The sequence below is a fragment of the Hyaena hyaena genome, unplaced genomic scaffold (assembly GCF_003009895.1).
Source record: "Hyaena hyaena isolate Hyena2069 unplaced genomic scaffold, ASM300989v1 scaffold_529, whole genome shotgun sequence".
NCBI lineage: Eukaryota > Metazoa > Chordata > Mammalia > Carnivora > Hyaenidae > Hyaena > Hyaena hyaena.
The window spans coordinates 888,489-907,469 of NW_024081162.1; the positions used below are offsets into that span (position 1 = coordinate 888,489).

At 34.0% G+C, this 18,981-nt stretch overlaps 1 protein-coding gene across 1 annotated transcript; it reads left to right on the plus strand.

Moving 5' to 3' along the window:
* The first annotated feature begins 1,324 nt into the window (after positions 1-1,324).
* Positions 1,325-18,717, plus strand: CETN3 (centrin 3). The gene is made up of 5 exons (XM_039255496.1): positions 1,325-1,459; positions 3,232-3,367; positions 5,152-5,266; positions 10,766-10,957; positions 18,377-18,717. Exons 1-5 carry the CDS (start codon positions 1,443-1,445, stop codon positions 18,418-18,420), a joined length of 504 nt encoding a protein of 167 aa, XP_039111427.1. The 5' UTR covers positions 1,325-1,442; the 3' UTR covers positions 18,421-18,717.
* Positions 18,718-18,981: the final 264 nt, after the last annotated feature.

Below are 18,981 nucleotides of genomic sequence, written 5' to 3' on the forward strand. Positions count from 1 at the left end.
TATTTTTAAAAAACTTTATTAATGTATTATTTGAGAGAGGAAGAGAGAGAGAATCCCAAGCAGGCTCTGTGCTGTAAGCTCAGAGCCAGACTCAGGGTTCCCTCCCACAAACCTTGAGATCATGATCCCAGCCCAAATCAAGAGTCCCACACTTAACCCACTGAGCTACCCAGGCGCCCCCAACTTTTAATTTTTAGAGTTATACTATCATACTAGTTTTACCTGTTCAAATTTAGCTCATCCTTCTAGGCCTAACGTATATGCCAAATCCTTCAAGAAGACTTTCTTCTTTCCTATTGTGTTCTTTTCTTTCTTTAAACACATATACATCTTTTACACATGCACCATAGTGTTTACATATCTTCCCTCTTCCCCTGCTCCACCCCACATTCAAGCTATTTAATTCCTTTATGAAGTTCACAGTTTAGTCAGTGCTTTGTGGGTTTTCACAGCAAGTTTCCATTCAAGGCAAAAATATTTATTGAGCACCTATGCATCAGGCATTATATTAGGAATAGCGTTAAATGAAAGATAAAATCCTGCACTATAAGAAAGTCAGCCTAGTAGGAATGTCCAACAAGTAAACAAAATTACCGAAATGAGCTTCAAGAAGTTAGTTTGGAAGTGAAGAGTACATAATGTGTATAAGCAGCTTACAACCCTGGAAAATACAGGACCGACTCAAATCCATTCAAGGGGGAAGAGGGGAGCTGAATGAAGGTTAGTACAGCTTCACCGTAAATAGCCTAATAATCCAACCCAGTAATTATACAAAAAATCCATAGCAACTGACTTAGAATCACTTGGACATTTTGTAAGGAAAAAAGGATGGAGATTCGTATCTACTAAAATCAAAATGGGAGAAAAGAACATTTCAATCTGCGTTTTAGAACCCTCACCCAAAGTTTTAGAATATAGCGAAGCCAATTTTGGCAGACCTCATTCCCCAGCTAGTCCCTCCTTCTAGTCTGAGGCTAGCCCACAGCGTGCCTCTTCTCCCTTCCTTCCTTTCCCTCGGAGCTGTCCGTCTTGTCTCCAGACAGACGCCACAGGCACACGTCTCCCTGAGCTAGGCGAGGTCCAGCCACCAACTGCCCCATCTACCAAGCAAATACCAGGAACTTAGCTCCGCAAAGGATTTGGGGAAACCGCAACAGGCCAATCTAAAGGGCGGGAGGAGGGGCACTAGACGAAGAGGGAGGAGAAGTTTCTTTGATTGACGCTAGAAACACCCAATAAGAGCAGAGGACAAGTGCCGCTTCCGCCTCAATGGGCAGGACATTAGCAATGTCAACCAATCCAGCTCAGAAGTGTCTACCTTGTGGGAGGTCCTTGAGGCCGCTGAGGTCGTTGGTGTCTGTGGAACAGCTCGTGGAAGTCGTGCAGCCTTGGGTAGGACGTTAAAGTCGTTCTTGAGAGGAACGTCTCTGTCCGGAGAGAAAATGAGTTTAGCTCTGAGGTCGGTAATGAGGAGGTCGCAATGCTCTCCACACCCCGCAGCGGGCCCCAGGGCGGGTGTGTGTGGGAGGCAGTTGGGGCCGAGGCGAGGAAGGGGATGCAGTTTGGGAAGAGGGAGAACAGTCTCGGCCAGCGTTCCCGGGCCCGGACACCTCATTCTGGGGGCCCTGGTGTTTCGCAGGTGATGAGCCCCGTGCATTTCTGCTGAGGTAGTCACATCTATCAGCGCGTTGGGCTTTGCACCAAAAAGATGGGCTGTTTTCGTTGCGAGGAGGGAGTGAAATATCGCGATGTTTCTTCTCGCGGTTTTTCTTCGAGCAATCAGGCCGTGGAGCATCCCTTCGTTCAGCTCCTCCTTCCTAATGCACGGCCCTACGTCAGCTGCAGTGCTGTCCTCGTATTTAACTATAAAATTTGGAAATAACATTAACCGTCCCTCCCCTCCCATCCCTCCGCTCTTCTCCTAGGGCCCTATATTAAGGTATAACTGGGGACCCATTTTAATGACTAATTGGTAATCTCTCAGATTTTTCAAATTTTTTAGTTTCTTTAATTTTCATTCAGTTCTGACCTCTAACCCCCTGTCTGTTGCCCGTAGCCCATGTAGACGTAATAGCTTAAAAAAGCTAGATACGCCTCTCTAAGAGATTACTGTGGTAGCTTTGCGTGGACTCAAGTGTAGGTCTGTTATCGACTTGGCCTTTCAGAGAAAATGACCCCGGGAAATGTTCAAGCTTGTATAAAACTCCGATCTCTTGTGAAAGATATTTCTCAGCTTTATTTATTGTACGTCTTGGGTCACTTTCTAATCATCTCTTGCCTTTGTTGTAGATGTTAGCAAAATACAGCCAAATCGATAACGTGTTTTACTAAAATCAACCCGTTTTAACATGATTGTTCGGTTTCAGAACTTGTTTTCATACAGTAGTTGCAGCCCCATTTGAAATTTTGGAACACTAAGATCATTATCTCTTGAGGACATTTCTGGCTTTTAAATTAAAATTTCCTTTAAAAAAAAGTTACCAGAGTTTATGAGAAACTAAATGTAAATTTTCAAGTGAGATTTACAGAACCATTGACTCTACTTTATTATAGAAAATTAGCACAGATATTCTTTTTCGGCGTTTAATTTTCATGGTATGTTTAGACTTCAGTATTTTGGTTGATTTGTTAATATCAGTGGAAGAAATTATAAATAAAGTGCCAAACTTAGAAATGTGTAATATGAATCACTTATAACCTAGCATGCTAAATATTTTGTAAGTTAGTTGTTAAATTTTATGCTTTTTGGGGGGGAGAAATTTAGATAACTTATAAGTGATATCAGAAGTAAACCAAGTATATAGCGATCATCAGTTATAAATTTTCCTTTGATTTTTTTAACGCTGTATTGTAAAGTAAATAATAAGTATGAGTGCTTTGTTTTTTTGTTGAGATTTCTGGCGTAAAGATAATGTTATTTATTCACAGTTCTGATTTTTTCCACTGTAATAGAAGAATAAATAAATACAAAGCCAGAAGGAAAGAAAGTTAGGTTCTCGTTTCTTTTAATAACCTGTAACACTTTTCACTTTTGGAAAGTGCACATTTTATAGCAGTTAAGACTGGAATTAGCAAAGCTCATATAAGGAAGATTTCTTTATTTTTCTCCCAAATACTTCCTTTTTAGAAATTAAAAAAAATTATTCAATTATTTTTTTTGTTGCATTTTAATCATCTGAGTGCATAGGAGAATAGTTAGACTAAATAGACTTTTTTCTTTTAATTTTATAGAAATGAGCTTGTAGTAGACAAAACAAAGAGGAAAAAAAGAAGAGAACTCTCTGAAGAACAAAAACAAGAAATTAAAGATGCTTTTGAACTATTTGACACAGACAAAGATAAAGCAATAGATTACCATGAATTAAAGGTAATAGTGTAATGTAAAATATATATATTTTTTTGTTAAAATGATTTGCATTTTTTTGATAGTTGGTTAAAATACATTTCTATAGTGTTTTACTAAGCTGGATTTGGAAATATGAAACCATTTTAAATGTTCACAGTTAAATGCTATAAGAAAATTGAATAATATTCCTAACATCTTTTTAGAAATTCTTTTTCACATTGTAAAATGAATATTTTAAGTATAACAATAAATTTCTATGTAAGGCCTTATTTTTTTATTCACATAATTAGAAGATTTCAAACTATAAGATTTAAACAGTTCTTACTATATTCTTCTCCCCACTGTTTTTTGTTTGTTTTTTGGTTAACTCATCCTTTTTTCACCTTGTGAGTGTGTTATTTCTCTTTTAATTTGAACATGTTAGTAATATATTCTTTATGTACTTTCTTTGGTGCAAACAACGTAAATGATGTCTGATGTTGACATGATGCTAATGGGGAAAAATGTCATTTTAGGGCCTAGAATTATTTCTGAAGATGCAAGGGAAAATTGGCGTTCAGGATAGTACATATCTCGCACTTAGCACAGTGAGAAAGGCAACATTTCATTTTAATAGCTTCTTAGATCTTTTTTTCTCTCTTCACTGCTTTTTTTTTTTTACTTACCCAGCTTTGATTCATTCTTCCTTTATAATGTCTCTTCCACTTGTTGCCATTGTTATTATTTTGGTTTGGAATCTTATTTCATATCTGGAACTTCTTAAGTGGTCTCTCCATTTCTAGTTCAGTCTGTATAGTACCATTAGGTTCATCTTTCTAAAATTCTTTCCTCATATTGTTCATTGTTCATAAACATTTAGTAGTTCCTCATTGTACGTTGCATAAAGTTCACATTCCTTTGCTTTTTATTGAATGCTCTCCACACTTTAACAGCTAGCTACTTTTCTTATTTGCTAACCATTTGCTTCCACCTTAGCTCTTCCTGTTCAGGTAAGATAAGCTATCCTGATCACTGTTCTCAAGCCTCTTTTTTATGGTATCTGTTTTAATACCAGTCATCCTTTTCTTATTGCCCGTCTACTTTATTTCATCCATACATCAAGAACAATTGGAACTTCTCCAAGTAAGACTTCTTTAATCAGTATCATGTCTCTTCTCTTGTTAATAGTAACAAGAGCTTTTCTTTAAACTCAGGGGCCTGGACTGTATACTTAATAATTAATCATGTAGAGTCTTATGATAACTCTTTCATTCTTTTATCTCTTCTATTATATAAATTTTTAATATTTATCCTATGCCTCCCCCCCCCCTTTTGGTTGTTAATCATTTTGAACAAATAAGTTGTTAAAATGATCTGTATACTGGATGCCTGGGTGACTCCAATCAGTTAAGCACTGACTGTTAATTTTAGCTTAGGTCATGATCTCACGGTTCCTGAAATTGAGCCCCACATCATGCTCTGTGCTGACAGCATGGAGCCTGCTTGAGATTCTCTCTCTCAAGATAAACATTTAAAAAATAAGTAAAATGGTCTGTATACTAAGTCAGTCCATTGTATAGTGTATTTTATAAACACTTGCTTGGTTTGTCCTATATAAAAGGGATCTATAAATGAAAAAAATTGCCGTTTAATTTCATTAGTGGAGAAAAACTATCATTTTGTTTTTTTAGAGATATAAAACATGCAAAAGAATTAAATGTTTCATTAATGTGTTGACATCTCTTAAGTTCTAAAAACTTAAGAATTAGAAGTCACTTCTTTTGAAAGAGTGCTTTATAATTTGCTTTTCCCTTTTAATCCAAAAGGTGGCAATGAGAGCCTTGGGGTTTGATGTAAAAAAAGCGGATGTACTGAAGATTCTTAAAGATTATGACAGAGAAGCCACAGGGAAAATCACCTTTGAAGATTTTAATGAAGTTGGTGTGTATTTTAATAGTCTTCGCAATTAGCACTTGTTAGGAAATTATCTGGTTAATGTTAGTATTTTTTTAATTCTCTGAGTTATGGAGTTTTGTTATTGAACATTGCCATATAATGTGGATCTCATATGGGGGCCTGGGGCACTCTTTTTGCTTATTTTCAAAGAAAAAATTAAGATTTACAGCTTCCCTGTGGGATTTATCATTTTATCTTTTGTTCTGGAGATTCTAATTAAGGAACTGTTATGTAGCTTTTTGTGCAAAGGTGTTTTTCTAAGTAATACATGTTTATATTATGTGATACAATTAAAAGGGTGATCAGAAAACTGTTTTGTATGGAAAATATTTCCTAAGACCATTCTGGTGTGTGATTTTTGTTGGCAGAGTGGGAGAAGAGAAAACCTGTAGTATTTGCTATCTTTGGATCTAGATGATGTGCGTGCCTTCAGGTTGACAAAGCTTATGGGGTTCTACATACTCTGGGTGACTTGATCTTGGTCATAAAGTCACCTGTTTTAAGTTGCGTGTGGAGAGAAGATTGTAGTAAAGGAGGCATTTGGCAGGCGTAAGCAGGGGAAATCATTTTTAACAACCAATTAAGCATGATATGTTATGAGCTTAATATGACTGAATTTTTATATAGTTGATTTTCATGAATTATTTATAGCATATTTAAGACTTTTTAGAATAGAAGATTCTGGAAGGCAAGGACTTTGCTATTATAATTTAAATATATTATGTAGAATATTATACATAGAATGTATGTATATTCAGGTTTGTTTTATTAAATTTTCTAAACCATTGATAACCACTTTATAAGGGTCATGATATAAACATTTCATATAATTTTAGATATTTAAGAAATTTAGTAACAAATCCAGTTACACATGCACACAAACCTTTTGTGTAAATATTCAGCGAAAAGCAATACACAAAGCCAAAAGAAATGACAGTACAAATGGAAAAGATAGATTCAGATCATTAAGTCATTGTTTTTATTTTGTTAATCTGAAAACTCAAAAGTGAGGAAAAGAGAAGTTAAAGGATGAACCTAAGAGAGAAAGAAAGCACAACACAGAAGACACCCAGCTTATAGACTAAGAAGTAACTATTTAGAGAAGCAGGCTGTCCCTTTGGGGAGCATATTGTGTGTGGTTTTTATTTTTGTTTTTTCTAATTGGTATACTTATTTACTTGAGAGGATGAAAGCCATCTTTATTCTTTCAGTCTTTCAATATTGAAACTCTTCTATAGTTTATGATCTTAGTCCAAGTTTCAACTTAGAGTGTTTATTTATAGAAACAGGTGTTAGGATATAGTGGAAATGATACTATTAGGAAAGAGCTACAATTCAGGCACATTTGTTACAAAGTAGTGGTTTAGCATGGACAGTTTGGAAACATTGCCTGGGTTCAGATCTTGGTTTTGCCACTTACTAACTGTATAATTTGGTCATTTTACTTCTCTGTCTCAACCTTGTGGGTTCCTGTGAAGAATAAATAAGTTAATATGTAAAGTGCTTAGGGGCCTAGCTATAATAAGTACTATTAAGTATTTGTTATTATTACTTTAAAAAATTGTCTTTGTTTTATTTTGTTTTAGTGCCTAGTAGTAATTGTATATGCATCACTGCAACATAAAAAGTATTGTACTTTATGTGTTTATATTTTTCTTATTACCTTTTTTCATAGTAGCAGACTATTTTAATCATTATATAATTATCATTAATAATTTTATGCAACACATGTCATCTTAAATAAACACAGTTTTAAATTTGTGATCTTATTAGCAGTTGAAGCCAAAATCCTAACCCTCCATCTTCTCTGTGTTAATAACAGAGCATGAGGGGCACTTGGGTGGCTCGGGAGGTTAGGCATCTGACTCTTGGTTTTGGCTCAGGTTATGGTCGCACAGTTCCATGAGTTTGAGCCCTGAATCTGGCTCTGCACTGACATGTGGAGGCTTCTTGGGATTCTGTCTCCCTCTGTCCCCTTTCCCTGCCTCCCTCCTTCTGTCTCAAAATAAGTAAATAAACTTAAAAAAAGAAAACAGAGCATGATTACTGGGTCTCTTCCAGAATAAATGGCCATGGCTCAATTTCTCTCTGACTTTCAAAGATTAAACTTTTGACCCACTTAGCACATACTTTAGCTGTCCTAGGGCTACCTATTGAAAATATCAGTAGTCAAATAAAAATTTATTACTGTTTAAAATTCAAAGTCAAGAACTCTGCATTCTCTCCATTTGTGGATTATTTTTCAATAATAACTGACCACAGATGAAGGTATATTTTATATTTTGGGATGGATAACTCCAAATCAGAACATTTGAGTCTTAGTTTTATGTGTAATTTCTTACTAGTGAAGAATATTGTGCCACAGATATTTCTGGATGAAGTCTGACACTTAACCAGAGTCTTCCCAATGCTAGAAAAAATATTAAAATGTATTTAAAGTAAGTTAAGAATCCAGACACCTTGAGGTTAGTGAGTAACAAAGGTGTTTTAGAAATGCTGCTTTACAGTAAGACCAAAATAAGCCAGATGTTTGTATTTGCTTTTTTGGGGGCACATATTTTTTGGGCACATTCCATTGCCTGTTTAAAACAGAATATTGTATTACCATTTTGTTTTGCTTATTTAACAAATGCTTGCTAGTTTTTTGGCCTTAGATACTCTGTTGGGTTGAGGGAGGGGAATTAATTAAAAGTTACCGAGAGGGTCTTCCAAGGAGATTACCATTTTAATGCTATGGTGTTGTGTGGTAAATTATAATTTTGTTTAAAGCAGGAGTTGGCACAGAAAGTAGTTTAGAAAAGACCTTATGCCCCCACAAAGCCTAAAATATTTACTATCTGTCCTATAACAACAACAAAAAGAATTGTCAATTCCTGGTCTGGAGCAATTGAAAAAGACCTTGCAGAGGGGATTTTTAATGCAGACCTTTGGGAATGTGACTAGGATTTCATCCTCAGGAGAAGAGTGTGAGACCCAGTAGAGAAAGACTTTGGAGGCAGAGAAAACAGCAACAACAGCGTGGTACTGGAAGTATACAGTATGTTTGAGACACTTGAGGTAGTCTCCTGTTCTAGAGGTTTCGGGAAATGGAAAGATAGTACTGGACCAGATAGGTAGTCTTGGCATCACATGTTAGAGCTTGGACTTTAGTCAGCAGATGATCATTGTCAGTTTCTGAGGAGGAGAAGATGATATGTTTTAGAAAGGGAAGTCTGTTGAGAGCATTAAAGATGGGTTGAAGGGAAGAGACTGCAGACAGGAAATAGTAGACTGTTTATGCTGAGGACGGTGAGAATGAAAAGAGGTACATTTAAGAGTAAAACAGGTAGTATCCTTAGCACTATAGAAATAAATCACTGATTAGATTAATCAGCTTAAAAAATGTTTAGATTTCTGATATGAAAGATTGTTAATGATGCTGTTACCTTTTTTGAGACTGAGCATAAACAGCTATCTTGGTGGTAGGAGGAATTTGGGTTCTAAAATGTTGAGTGTAAAGTAACTTGTATTTTTGGATAGAAACCCCCAATGTTTTTAATGTGCTGTGTGAAGTGGTTTTTATGTGTAAGGAAGTATATTTCTGGTAGTATAATTTTTTGAAAATAAAGGTACATGGACAGAAATTTACGATTAGATTGAACTCACCTTAACTGTACATTAGTTGATTTATTTTTACTGGAAAAATGTGTTTCTTATAATTCTACTTTATGGAATAGGAATAGAGCATGAAGGCATGGAGGAGAGTTGCCATAAAGATACAATGTTTTAGCTGTCCAGAATGATGAGTATTTATAATTCTTGAGAAAAGTTGTATTCTGAGGCAAAGTATTGATAAAAGATTATATATACACATAAGTCTGAAGTAACTAACACAATTAAAGCACTAGTGGGATAAGAATTTATACATCTTGGAGCCCCATCTGTTCCCCACATCACCCTGTTGCTTCTTTAAGTACATTAATACTTTCAGCAAGCTGCTTTTTTGGTTCACCTGTCATGTAAATTATTTAATTGGTGAAGAAAATTTCTTAACACTTTTTTTTTTTTCCTTGTCCTGCTTTTTTGTTGGGACTAAATTCAAAATAAGTTGAGTATGAGCCATAGAGTTAAGCATGGTATTTTATTTTGGTGTTATGGCTGTGTATATGCCAATTCCTTTTTGACTGAATATTTATGAGCTTTGGTGATTTGCATACTTATAGTAATATACTTCAATTAGTTACTTGACTTTTTGGATACAATTAATGGATGATAGAAAACTATTAAATGTATATGTAGATAATTAAACATTAGCTTAAATAGGCATTTACTCTAAAGCTTACTTAACCAAATACGGTGAAACTGGCAAAACAACAATCATTTTTTGTGAGTTTGAATTGTAGTTTTCCTTTTGAATGCATTAAACATTCCATTACTTTCCATCTACAAGCAGTTGCAAGTTTTTAATGATTCTGTAAACCTTATAGAATTGAATTATTTTTAATGCATGGTGAAAGTCTTAAATGATTTTTGTTATAGTAGTAGACTGGCTTGTAGAATTACATCAGAGATATTTACTTAGATATTTTCAAAATTTTATCTAGTAACTTAAAAATTTTTATACCACAGATTTTTACTTTAATTTTTGTTGTTGTGGCTATTGATTAACAACTATGAATATTGAAAATAGTGTTTAGATTTACTACATTATTCTATATTATGTTTAATGTATAAAAATACATTGTTGCTTTTCAAGTCAGATATTCCTCTCTTTTAATTATAGTTGAGAGTTATTATCTTGTTGAACAAAATGGGCCTGACTTTAGAGAGATCTTTCCAGACTTTTTCTTTTCTGGGAGGGTGGGGGTGGTTGTTAACTACAAATATATTCAGTAACTACTTTTCATATTTTGGAAAACCAAGAGTTTCCTCAAATCATGAAGCTGTCGGTAGAGTTTTCATGTGTCTGACATTGTATCTGTATTAATGATGGCAGTGCATTTTATTTGTTAGGAATTTTTGGTCTTTATATGGGATTAAATTTAAGGAACAGTAATGTTATACTGAAGTTCAGCCATCAGACAGCTTTTATCTGAGTAGGCTTGTTTTGTTGGTATACCATCTCTGCAGCTAAGTCACAAACTCCTAGACTTTTGTGTTTGGTGTTAGTGGAACCTATTACAATTCTTGATAGCAGTAGACCTTAAATAAATATGGTCTATAGTCCTTTTTATTTTGCCTCTGTGTGAGATAGTTTTCCTTATTCTTATATATAATAGGATAAATAGTTGATAACATAAATATTAAATTTTAAAACCTGGATTTGAGTTTTATGATAGGAGGTTTTTCTTTTGGGTTCTTGGGCTCTGGTTTGGCATTTTATTATCAAACTAAATGTTGAAAGATTCATGACTTTAATTCTCATCTAATACTGATTTCACAAATGAATGTATTTGTGATTATGAAATGTTTTTAAATTTTTTTTAAATTTCTTTTTAACTGTAGTGACAGATTGGATATTGGAAAGAGATCCACATGAAGAAATATTAAAGGCATTTAAACTATTTGATGATGATGATTCAGGTAAAATAAGCTTGAGAAATTTGCGACGTGTTGCCAGAGAATTGGGTGAAAACATGAGTGATGAAGAACTTCGGGCTATGATAGAAGAATTTGATAAAGATGGTGATGGAGAAAGTAAGTTTTGAGTAAAATGCATATTCTGGGTATTACTGATGTATGCATATAGTAAATTTTTCTAAAATCAAATTTTCAAGACTCATTGCAAAGTATCTCTATTTGGTATAATTGTTGTTCACCCGATAATGGGATTTTGCCTAAATATTTCACATAATTCAATTGAGAATGAAGTTGACCTTTAAAACCAAATATACTGATTGTAGTATGAGGTTCCAGACTTCAAGAAGGTACTTTCCTTTTCTTTGAGGATGAAACATCACCAAAATTTCAACTACAGTGAAAAAAATGTTGCTTTTTAAAACGTGCGTATTATTTATTTTGAGAGAGAGAGAGCATGCATGCATGAGTTGGGAGGGGGAGAGAGAATCCCAAGCAGGCTCTGCGCTGTCAGCACTGAGCCCAACACAGGGCTCAATCCCACAAACCATGAGATTATCATTTGTGCTGAAATCAGGAATCAGATGCTTAACCCACTAAGCCATGCACAGACCCGTAAAACATCAGCTTTTAATAACTTCTTCCTTAATCTTCATGCTCTTCTAAACTGTTAAGTTCTATTGGTTCTACCCGTTAAATGTTTCGAAACTGTTTTATATCTTTGTTCACTGCTGCTGCCCTAGTTCAGGCCCTAATTTCTTTGTAGGAATGTTATAGCCTCATTATTTCCTTGAATGCCTGCTGGATAATGGTGCCTTGTGTACTAACTGGTGCTGCTACACAATGAAGAAGGCAGATGTGGTCTCTGCCCTCACTGACTCTATGGTCCCTTTAGTCTCTTAATTGCCCTCTATGCCTATGAACCTCTACCTTCTAATTTAGTCTCTTGATAACATTCTTTTCCTAAAATAAAGGTTTGATGATGTCATTCCCCTCTTCAAACACTGAATGATTCTTCACTGCCTACAGAGTAAATTTCAAAGCTTTCTAAGGTTCTGCCCTAACTATCTAGTTTTATTTCCTACTGAGATCTTCCACTGTTCTGCTTTAACCTTCTCCTCCTGTACATACATGCCTTGACCAAATACACTCTATCCTGAAAACACGTTTTTATGCTGTGCTGTTCCTTAATCCTGGAATATTCTAATTGCCAATTACAGAGACTTCCAGTGAGAGTCCATAGCATTTAGAGGAAATAGAGTATTTTGACACTTTTGTACAGTGCCTTCTGTTAGTTTTATACATGTGTAACTCTCCAATATATTGTAAGTTCCTTAAGAGCAGTATGGAATCCTATAGTGTGAAAGGCCATGTAACTTTGGAATCCTAAAGATCTGGATTTGAATTGAATCTCTGCCACTCATAGTTGCTCTGTAATGTTGTGCAAGTTTTCAGTGTTTTCTGAGTCGTGGTTTCCCATTTTTTAAAATGAGAATGGGAATACCTTCCAGAGTGGTTATAAGTATTTAAAGGAAGATATTTGAAAGTGCCTATCATTATATGGAAACTTGTTTTCCTTTTTTTGTATCTTTACTCATCTTTATAAACCCTCCATTTTCTTGAACACCATGAGTGCTCTGATGTTTGTTGATTTAAAGCCCTGAGCAGGAGTGCTTGTTACAGTAGATATATGTTGATACAGTATTAAACTATGCATACATGCATAAATATGTACATAATACATAGTTTACTTTGGAAATACTGTCATGCTTTAATAAGGAGGTAAGACATTAGCTATAAGCTCAGGTTTGTAGATTGTACTTTAGAGTTGTGTATTATACTTTCTCATATTTATGTAAATATTATTTGAGTATTATAAAACTTTTCTTAATGCTAGTTCTTTGAAGGGTATTGATAGATTTATTTGTATTTATTTATTTTAAATTTATTGTCAAATTGGCTAACATACAGCATGTACAGAGTGCTCTTGGTTTTGGGGGTAAATTCCCGTGGCTCATCGCTTGTATACCATATCCAGTGTTCATCCCAACAAGTGTCCTCCCCAATGCCCATCACCCATTTCCCTCTCCTGCATCCCCTCTTCAACCCTCAGTTTTTTTCTCTGTATTTATGAGTCTATTTATTTTCTAATGTTTATTTTTGAGAGAGAGAGAGAGTGAGAGTGGGGAAGTAGAAGAGAGAGACACACACAGAATCCAAAACAGGCTTCAGGCTCCGAGCTGTCAGCACAGAGCCTGACGCAGGGCTCAAACTCAAAAACTGTAAGATCTTGGCCTGAGCCAAAGTTGGTTTAATGGACTGAGCCACCCAAACGCACCTATTTATATTTTAAAACAAAGATGATTAAAACTTGAGGAAATTTAAATTATTTCTTGAGCTATCACTCTAATATTTGGATTTAGTATTCACTGCCTTCATATTTAAAAAATTTTTGTAATTTCCCCAACTGCTGGCTGTTACCCTAGGTTTTTTGTTTTTTTTTTTTTTAATTTATTTTTTGAGAGAGAGAGAGAGAGACAGTGTGAGCAGGGGAGGGTCAGGGAGAGAGGGAGACACAGACTGTGAAGACAGGCTCCAGGCTCTCACTTGTTAGCACAGAGCCCGATGCGGGCCTTGAACCCACAAACCCCTACAAACCATGAGATTATGACTTGAGATGAAGTCGGATGCTTAACCGACTGAGCCACCCAGGTGCCCTACCCTAAACTAGTTTTAAAGCAACTTTGTTCTGTAAGGGTATTATTTTAAGTAGCATAGAAAATTTTGGTTTGTCTGTTTCATAAATCGTCAGTAACGGCTACTACCCTTGCCAAAAGATTAGAGTTCTTTTCCTTTCATGTGCAAGGCACATGCAAATTAGATTTTGGTATTAGTTTAATTTGACATTAGAGGAAAATATTAATTACGAAACTGTCTCTTAAAACTATGTGAAACTTTGCTTAGAAAATGTGTCCATTTCTTGCATCTCTTGTTAGTCTGCTCTCTTTGTTGCCTTTGAAGCTCAAGAGTTCACACCTATGCCCCATTGCTTGAAGATTTTAGTGCATCCTTAAAACATTTTTTTTGTTCTCCATGCTTATTTTACTTTAAGTCACCGTACAACTCTTGCTTGGTTATCCTACTATCACTTATTCAAATGACTAACAGGCAAGTAACATTTTCCCTTTTTTTTTCCAATATTTTTTTGGAAATATTTGGTCACAAATATAATACAGTGATGCACAGTCTTTTATTGTTAAGATTTGTCTTTTTTGCAGGGGGAGGAGGGTGTTCTTAACATACTAAATTCATTTAATCTAGTATCCAGTTTGGGATTTGAATTTTTAGGGGTGAGGGCTTTCTGAAGTGTTGCACAGGGTCTGGGTGTATGCATCTCTGACCATATGAATAATAGAATTGTACATTCATACATAAAATGCTGTTTTTATTTATATATGTAAATGCTCTTAGAGTTGATAAATACACTTATTCAGAGTTCATTGTAGCTATTTTACATTATCTATTTCTCAAATAAGACATACTAAGTATAGCTGTTGTGGCAAGTCCAGGAAATCATTGTTGAAAGGCATTTTCATATTCAGAAACAATGAGAACCATAATCCATTTTTAGTCTGACTTTGGGGGTACTGCCTTAACTTAAAATGGGTCTCTGCAGCTGTATGAAAATCTGCCTATTTTGGAAAAAGTACAAGTGACATTTTAGAAAAACTTGTTAATTAGATTACTTAATTTGGATTCTTTTGGCTGCAGTTTTGTTTAGATATAACCTGTTTTCTTTGTATATGTTAAACTAGTAAAGATCATAATACTTGCTGTCTTTTTTTGTGGACTTCAGTAGTTCTTCTGTCTTTATGAATGTTTCATAGTGTAGTGTTTAGGAGCAGTGAAAATGAAATGTTTATTATTGTTTATTTAGAATAATATGCTGAAGGAGCAGTTAAAGTAAAAGAAGATACAATGCAAGATCTAAATAGAACTGTGGTTATGATAGAGAAAGAATACCTTCCCCATTATCACTCCCAAGATATGTAAAACACAGTGTATATTTTTGGAAAAATAAAAGCAACATTTAAAAATCCAAAGTGGGCCATCTTTTAAATAATTATGAAGTGTTAACACTTATTTAGTAGTTAATATATGTTAGATTCTGTGCTTAGCGTTTACATTGTATATAATGTCACTTAATTTTCATAATAGCTTTTCTGAAGTAAATACAGTATTATCTCTATTAATGTATAGGATAGATGGATGCATCTATAGATGAAGGAACCAAAGCTCTGAGAGATTTATAACCTGCCTGTGCTTTTATCCATAACACTGTGTTGCCTCTTATGATAAAAAAGTAAAATATTAAGTAGGTTTCTATGTTTATGAAGTTTTAAAAATCACATGCTATTTTAATGTATAAAATATTCAGTACTCAATATTCAATAAAATATTCAGCTGTCACTTCAGTTGCTAAAATTTGTTTTTTTCCCTCCAAAGCCAGATAGTCTCTAAGATACTTAATCTACTTAATTTCTCTAAATTCTTTATTTAAAATACCTGTAATAAGTTTACCCTATGAAATGAATGATTTGTTTAAAGAGGCAGTGTAGGAGAAAATGAAGTGTTATATTTGTTTGATTCAATAAATATATCAGATGCCTATTTAAAAGTAGGTATTGTGCTAGATTTATTAGATATAGGAAGTTGACATAAGATATTATTCATAAGGTTATGAAATGAGATATACAAAAGCACAGATTATCTTAATTGTCTGAAAGCCTCAATGGTACTGGATGAGCTAATTTACTTTCTTTAGTTACTTTCTTCCCTTCAGCTTTCTCCTTTTTTTGGATTTAAGTATTCTGTTTTTAGGTTATAGAAATTATGGAATAGTTTAAAATATGTTTAAATGCTTTAATACTTTTTTTTAAATTTATTTCTGAGAGAGAGAGAGACAGCGTGAGCAGGGGAGGGTCAGAGAGAGAGGGAGATACAGAATCTGAAGCAGGCTCCAGGCTCTGAGCTAGCTGTCAGCACAGAGCCCGACGTGGGGCTCGAACCCACAAACCGTGAGACCATGACCTGAGCTGAAGTCAGATGCTTAACCGACTGAGCCACCCAGGTGCCCCAATGCTTTAATACTTTTAAGTGTTTATTTTTTCTTAAGTTTTTTTTTACATTTTTATTCATTATTGAGAGACAGAGACAGAGCATGAGCAGGGGAGGGGCAGGCAGAGGGGGGGAGACAGAATCTGAAGGAGGCTCCAAGCTCTGAGCTGTCAGCACAGAGCCTGACTCGGTGTTCGAACTCACAAACTGCAAGACCATGAACTGAGCCAATGCAGTGCTCAAATTAATTTCTTCAATAAAGAAATAATTATATTTCTGGGGTGCCTGGGTGGCGCAGTCAGTTGGGCATCCAACTTCAGTTCAGGTCACAATCTCACGGTTTGTGGGTTCGAGTCCCACGTTGGGCTCTGCTGACAGCTCAGAGCCTGGAGGCTGTCTTCAGATTCTGTATCTCCCTCTCTCTCTGACCCTCCCCTGCTCACGCTGTCTCTCTCTCTCTCTCTCTCTCAAAAAAAAATAAATAAAAACATTAAAAAAATTTTTTTAAAAGATCATTGAATGTATTACAGGTTATGTGTTCGGTTCTACTCTGTCATAATGTCTTACAGATGTTTAGTATTGAAATGCATCAGATTGATGGTTCATTACCATCTTCTGGCCAACTTATTCTTCTTAATTCCGTAGAGCTTATTTTTGCACTATTTTCTTTTTTAAACTATGTTGCTGATGGTCTTCTTATACCTTAGCTTTCTTTCCACCTCCTGTCAAACCAAATTCTATGTTTTTATTTTAGAGCCCAAGTCAAATTTATTCTTGCCTGAATTTTTTCAGAAGTAATGATTTTTCCCATTATGATAGAATTTTTCAAGACAGATATGTGTATTATTTTAATAATAGATCATGTTTTGTCTTATACAGCAGTTCTGTTTCTCATATGAAACATAACCTACGTAATTATTGAAACTGGAACCAGTATACTCTTTTACTTACTGATGTACATATTTTATCTCCTCAATTTTTTTTATTGGTTTAATATTTTTCTAACTTCCCATTATGAATCTTTTCAAACATAGAGGGAAAAAATGTTACTACAATGAACACCTTTATACCTTCTACCTAGTTTCAATAATTAACATTTTACTGTATTTGCTTTATCTGTAGTACGTATTTTTTTCTGGATCATTTGAAAAATATATCATGAATTTGACCTCCCTAACATTTTAGCATACATCTGCTAAGAATAAGGATATTGTTTTTCAAAATTGTGATACGATTGTTATTCCTAAGACAACTAAAAATAATTTTATATCACCTAATATCTTCACTTAAATTTCAAGATACTATACATTAGGAACTGTGGTGTCTGTTTTGGTATGTGACACAACTCTTAGGATGGTGTAGTCATTGACTAGGCACTTAAAAATGTTGCAGTCAGTGGATTGTTTTCACTTATTACCATGCAGAAACAACCTAAAAAGATAATCTCCTAGTTCAGTATTTTCAGATGAAGAAGCTGAAACACAGAACTATTCCTTATCAGAAATATGACTGGAATCCAGGTCTCTTATTTTTCTCATTCTGGTGTTCTTATTATCAAAATGATCATTCTAACTTGTGTTTTGTTAAGGTATGTGTTAAGTTCTGGAGCCCATGAAATTACCTGTTTTACAAAGAGGAAGCATTCTTTTCTGAACATTTCTATTTGTGTAGATTTGTGTATATTGGTTTTGAAAATTATATTTAATAAGATTATTACCTATTTATTTCTAGGTTGCCTTCTTACATATTGCACTTTATAAACTGTAGGTTCTTACTGAATTTTATTTACAGTTTTGGTAAACTAACAATTTGTCTTTATGAGTGATGATTTCTGCATTTACATCTATATTTTATACTTACTATATTATCTAGCTAATTAAGACTAAATTTGTATCTTTTAAAATTACTATTACTCTAGATGTTTTCAAATTTTTTAAGTAGGCTTTTAAATATATAAAAGATCAAAAAACAACAATTTGACTTTAAAAAAACTATTTTCTTTAGAATTTTAATATACATGCGTGGAAGATTTAACTTCTTTAGGAAGGAAGGGATTACTAAATGGACTAGTAGAATAACAATTATAAAGAGGCTTTAACCATTTAAAAATTTCAAGCTTTAAAACTATTTTTGCAAGTATAAATATTATTATGATGGACTTTTTTGTAACTTAAATATGACTTTTGTCATTAATATTAACAAATATTTATGTAGTTTATCACATTTTATATATTTTTGTATTCATGAGATTCTGCTTACAAAACATGGCCAACTTCCTTTTAAAGAACTAAAAGCAAAATAGTATGTCTTAGTTTATTAACAATTTTGTATAACATTTAAAAATACTTAGTGTTAAAATAGTAGTATTGTCCTGTGGAAAAAATTTGTATTTCTGACTTTATATTTTCTTTCTTACCACAGTAAATCAAGAGGAGTTCATTGCTATTATGACGGGTGACATTTAAGGAATTACAAGAATAAACACTAAGAATGTTGCAGTTATCATCTTATATTCTATTTTTGTGCCGGAGCCATGTTAAAAAGAAACCCAACTTAGTTCTCTTTTTCCAAAAGGACCAAAAATAAGTGTCTTATGTATTCATAGTTTACTACTGTTAATTTTATTTGTATGAGCAGTATTGTTAGCACTCTAATAGTTTAGCTTTGTATTTATAATACAGCTTTTATATATATATATATAAAGTTTAAAAAAAATTGAATCATGTGGTACCCATTCTCTGAAAGTTTTTTATTCGGCATCAGTAGTCACTTTTGTTTTGATGCACATATTATACAGATTTTGATTAATAAAATGTTTATTTTAGTATTTTAAAGTACGGTACATTTTCTGTTTTATTTTGATTCTGAGTGTCAACGCTCAGTAGTATCTTCCTTAAATCGTTTCTCTTTGTACTAGTAGTTTCAGAAACAAAAATTGAAATACAAATAGCAACAGAATAGCACTTCTTTCCAAGTTTGACATTTTATATTTCAATACAAAATGATGACTCAATACATGCATAATT

Excerpts from the sequence above, each read along its gene's own strand:
- CETN3 (XM_039255496.1), top strand. Across the intron at positions 5,267-10,765 it reads TGAAGATTTTAATGAAGTTG|TGACAGATTGGATATTGGAA; the intron begins GTGTGTATTTTA and ends TTTTAACTGTAG. Across the intron at positions 10,958-18,376 it reads TAAAGATGGTGATGGAGAAA|TAAATCAAGAGGAGTTCATT; the intron begins GTAAGTTTTGAG and ends TTCTTACCACAG.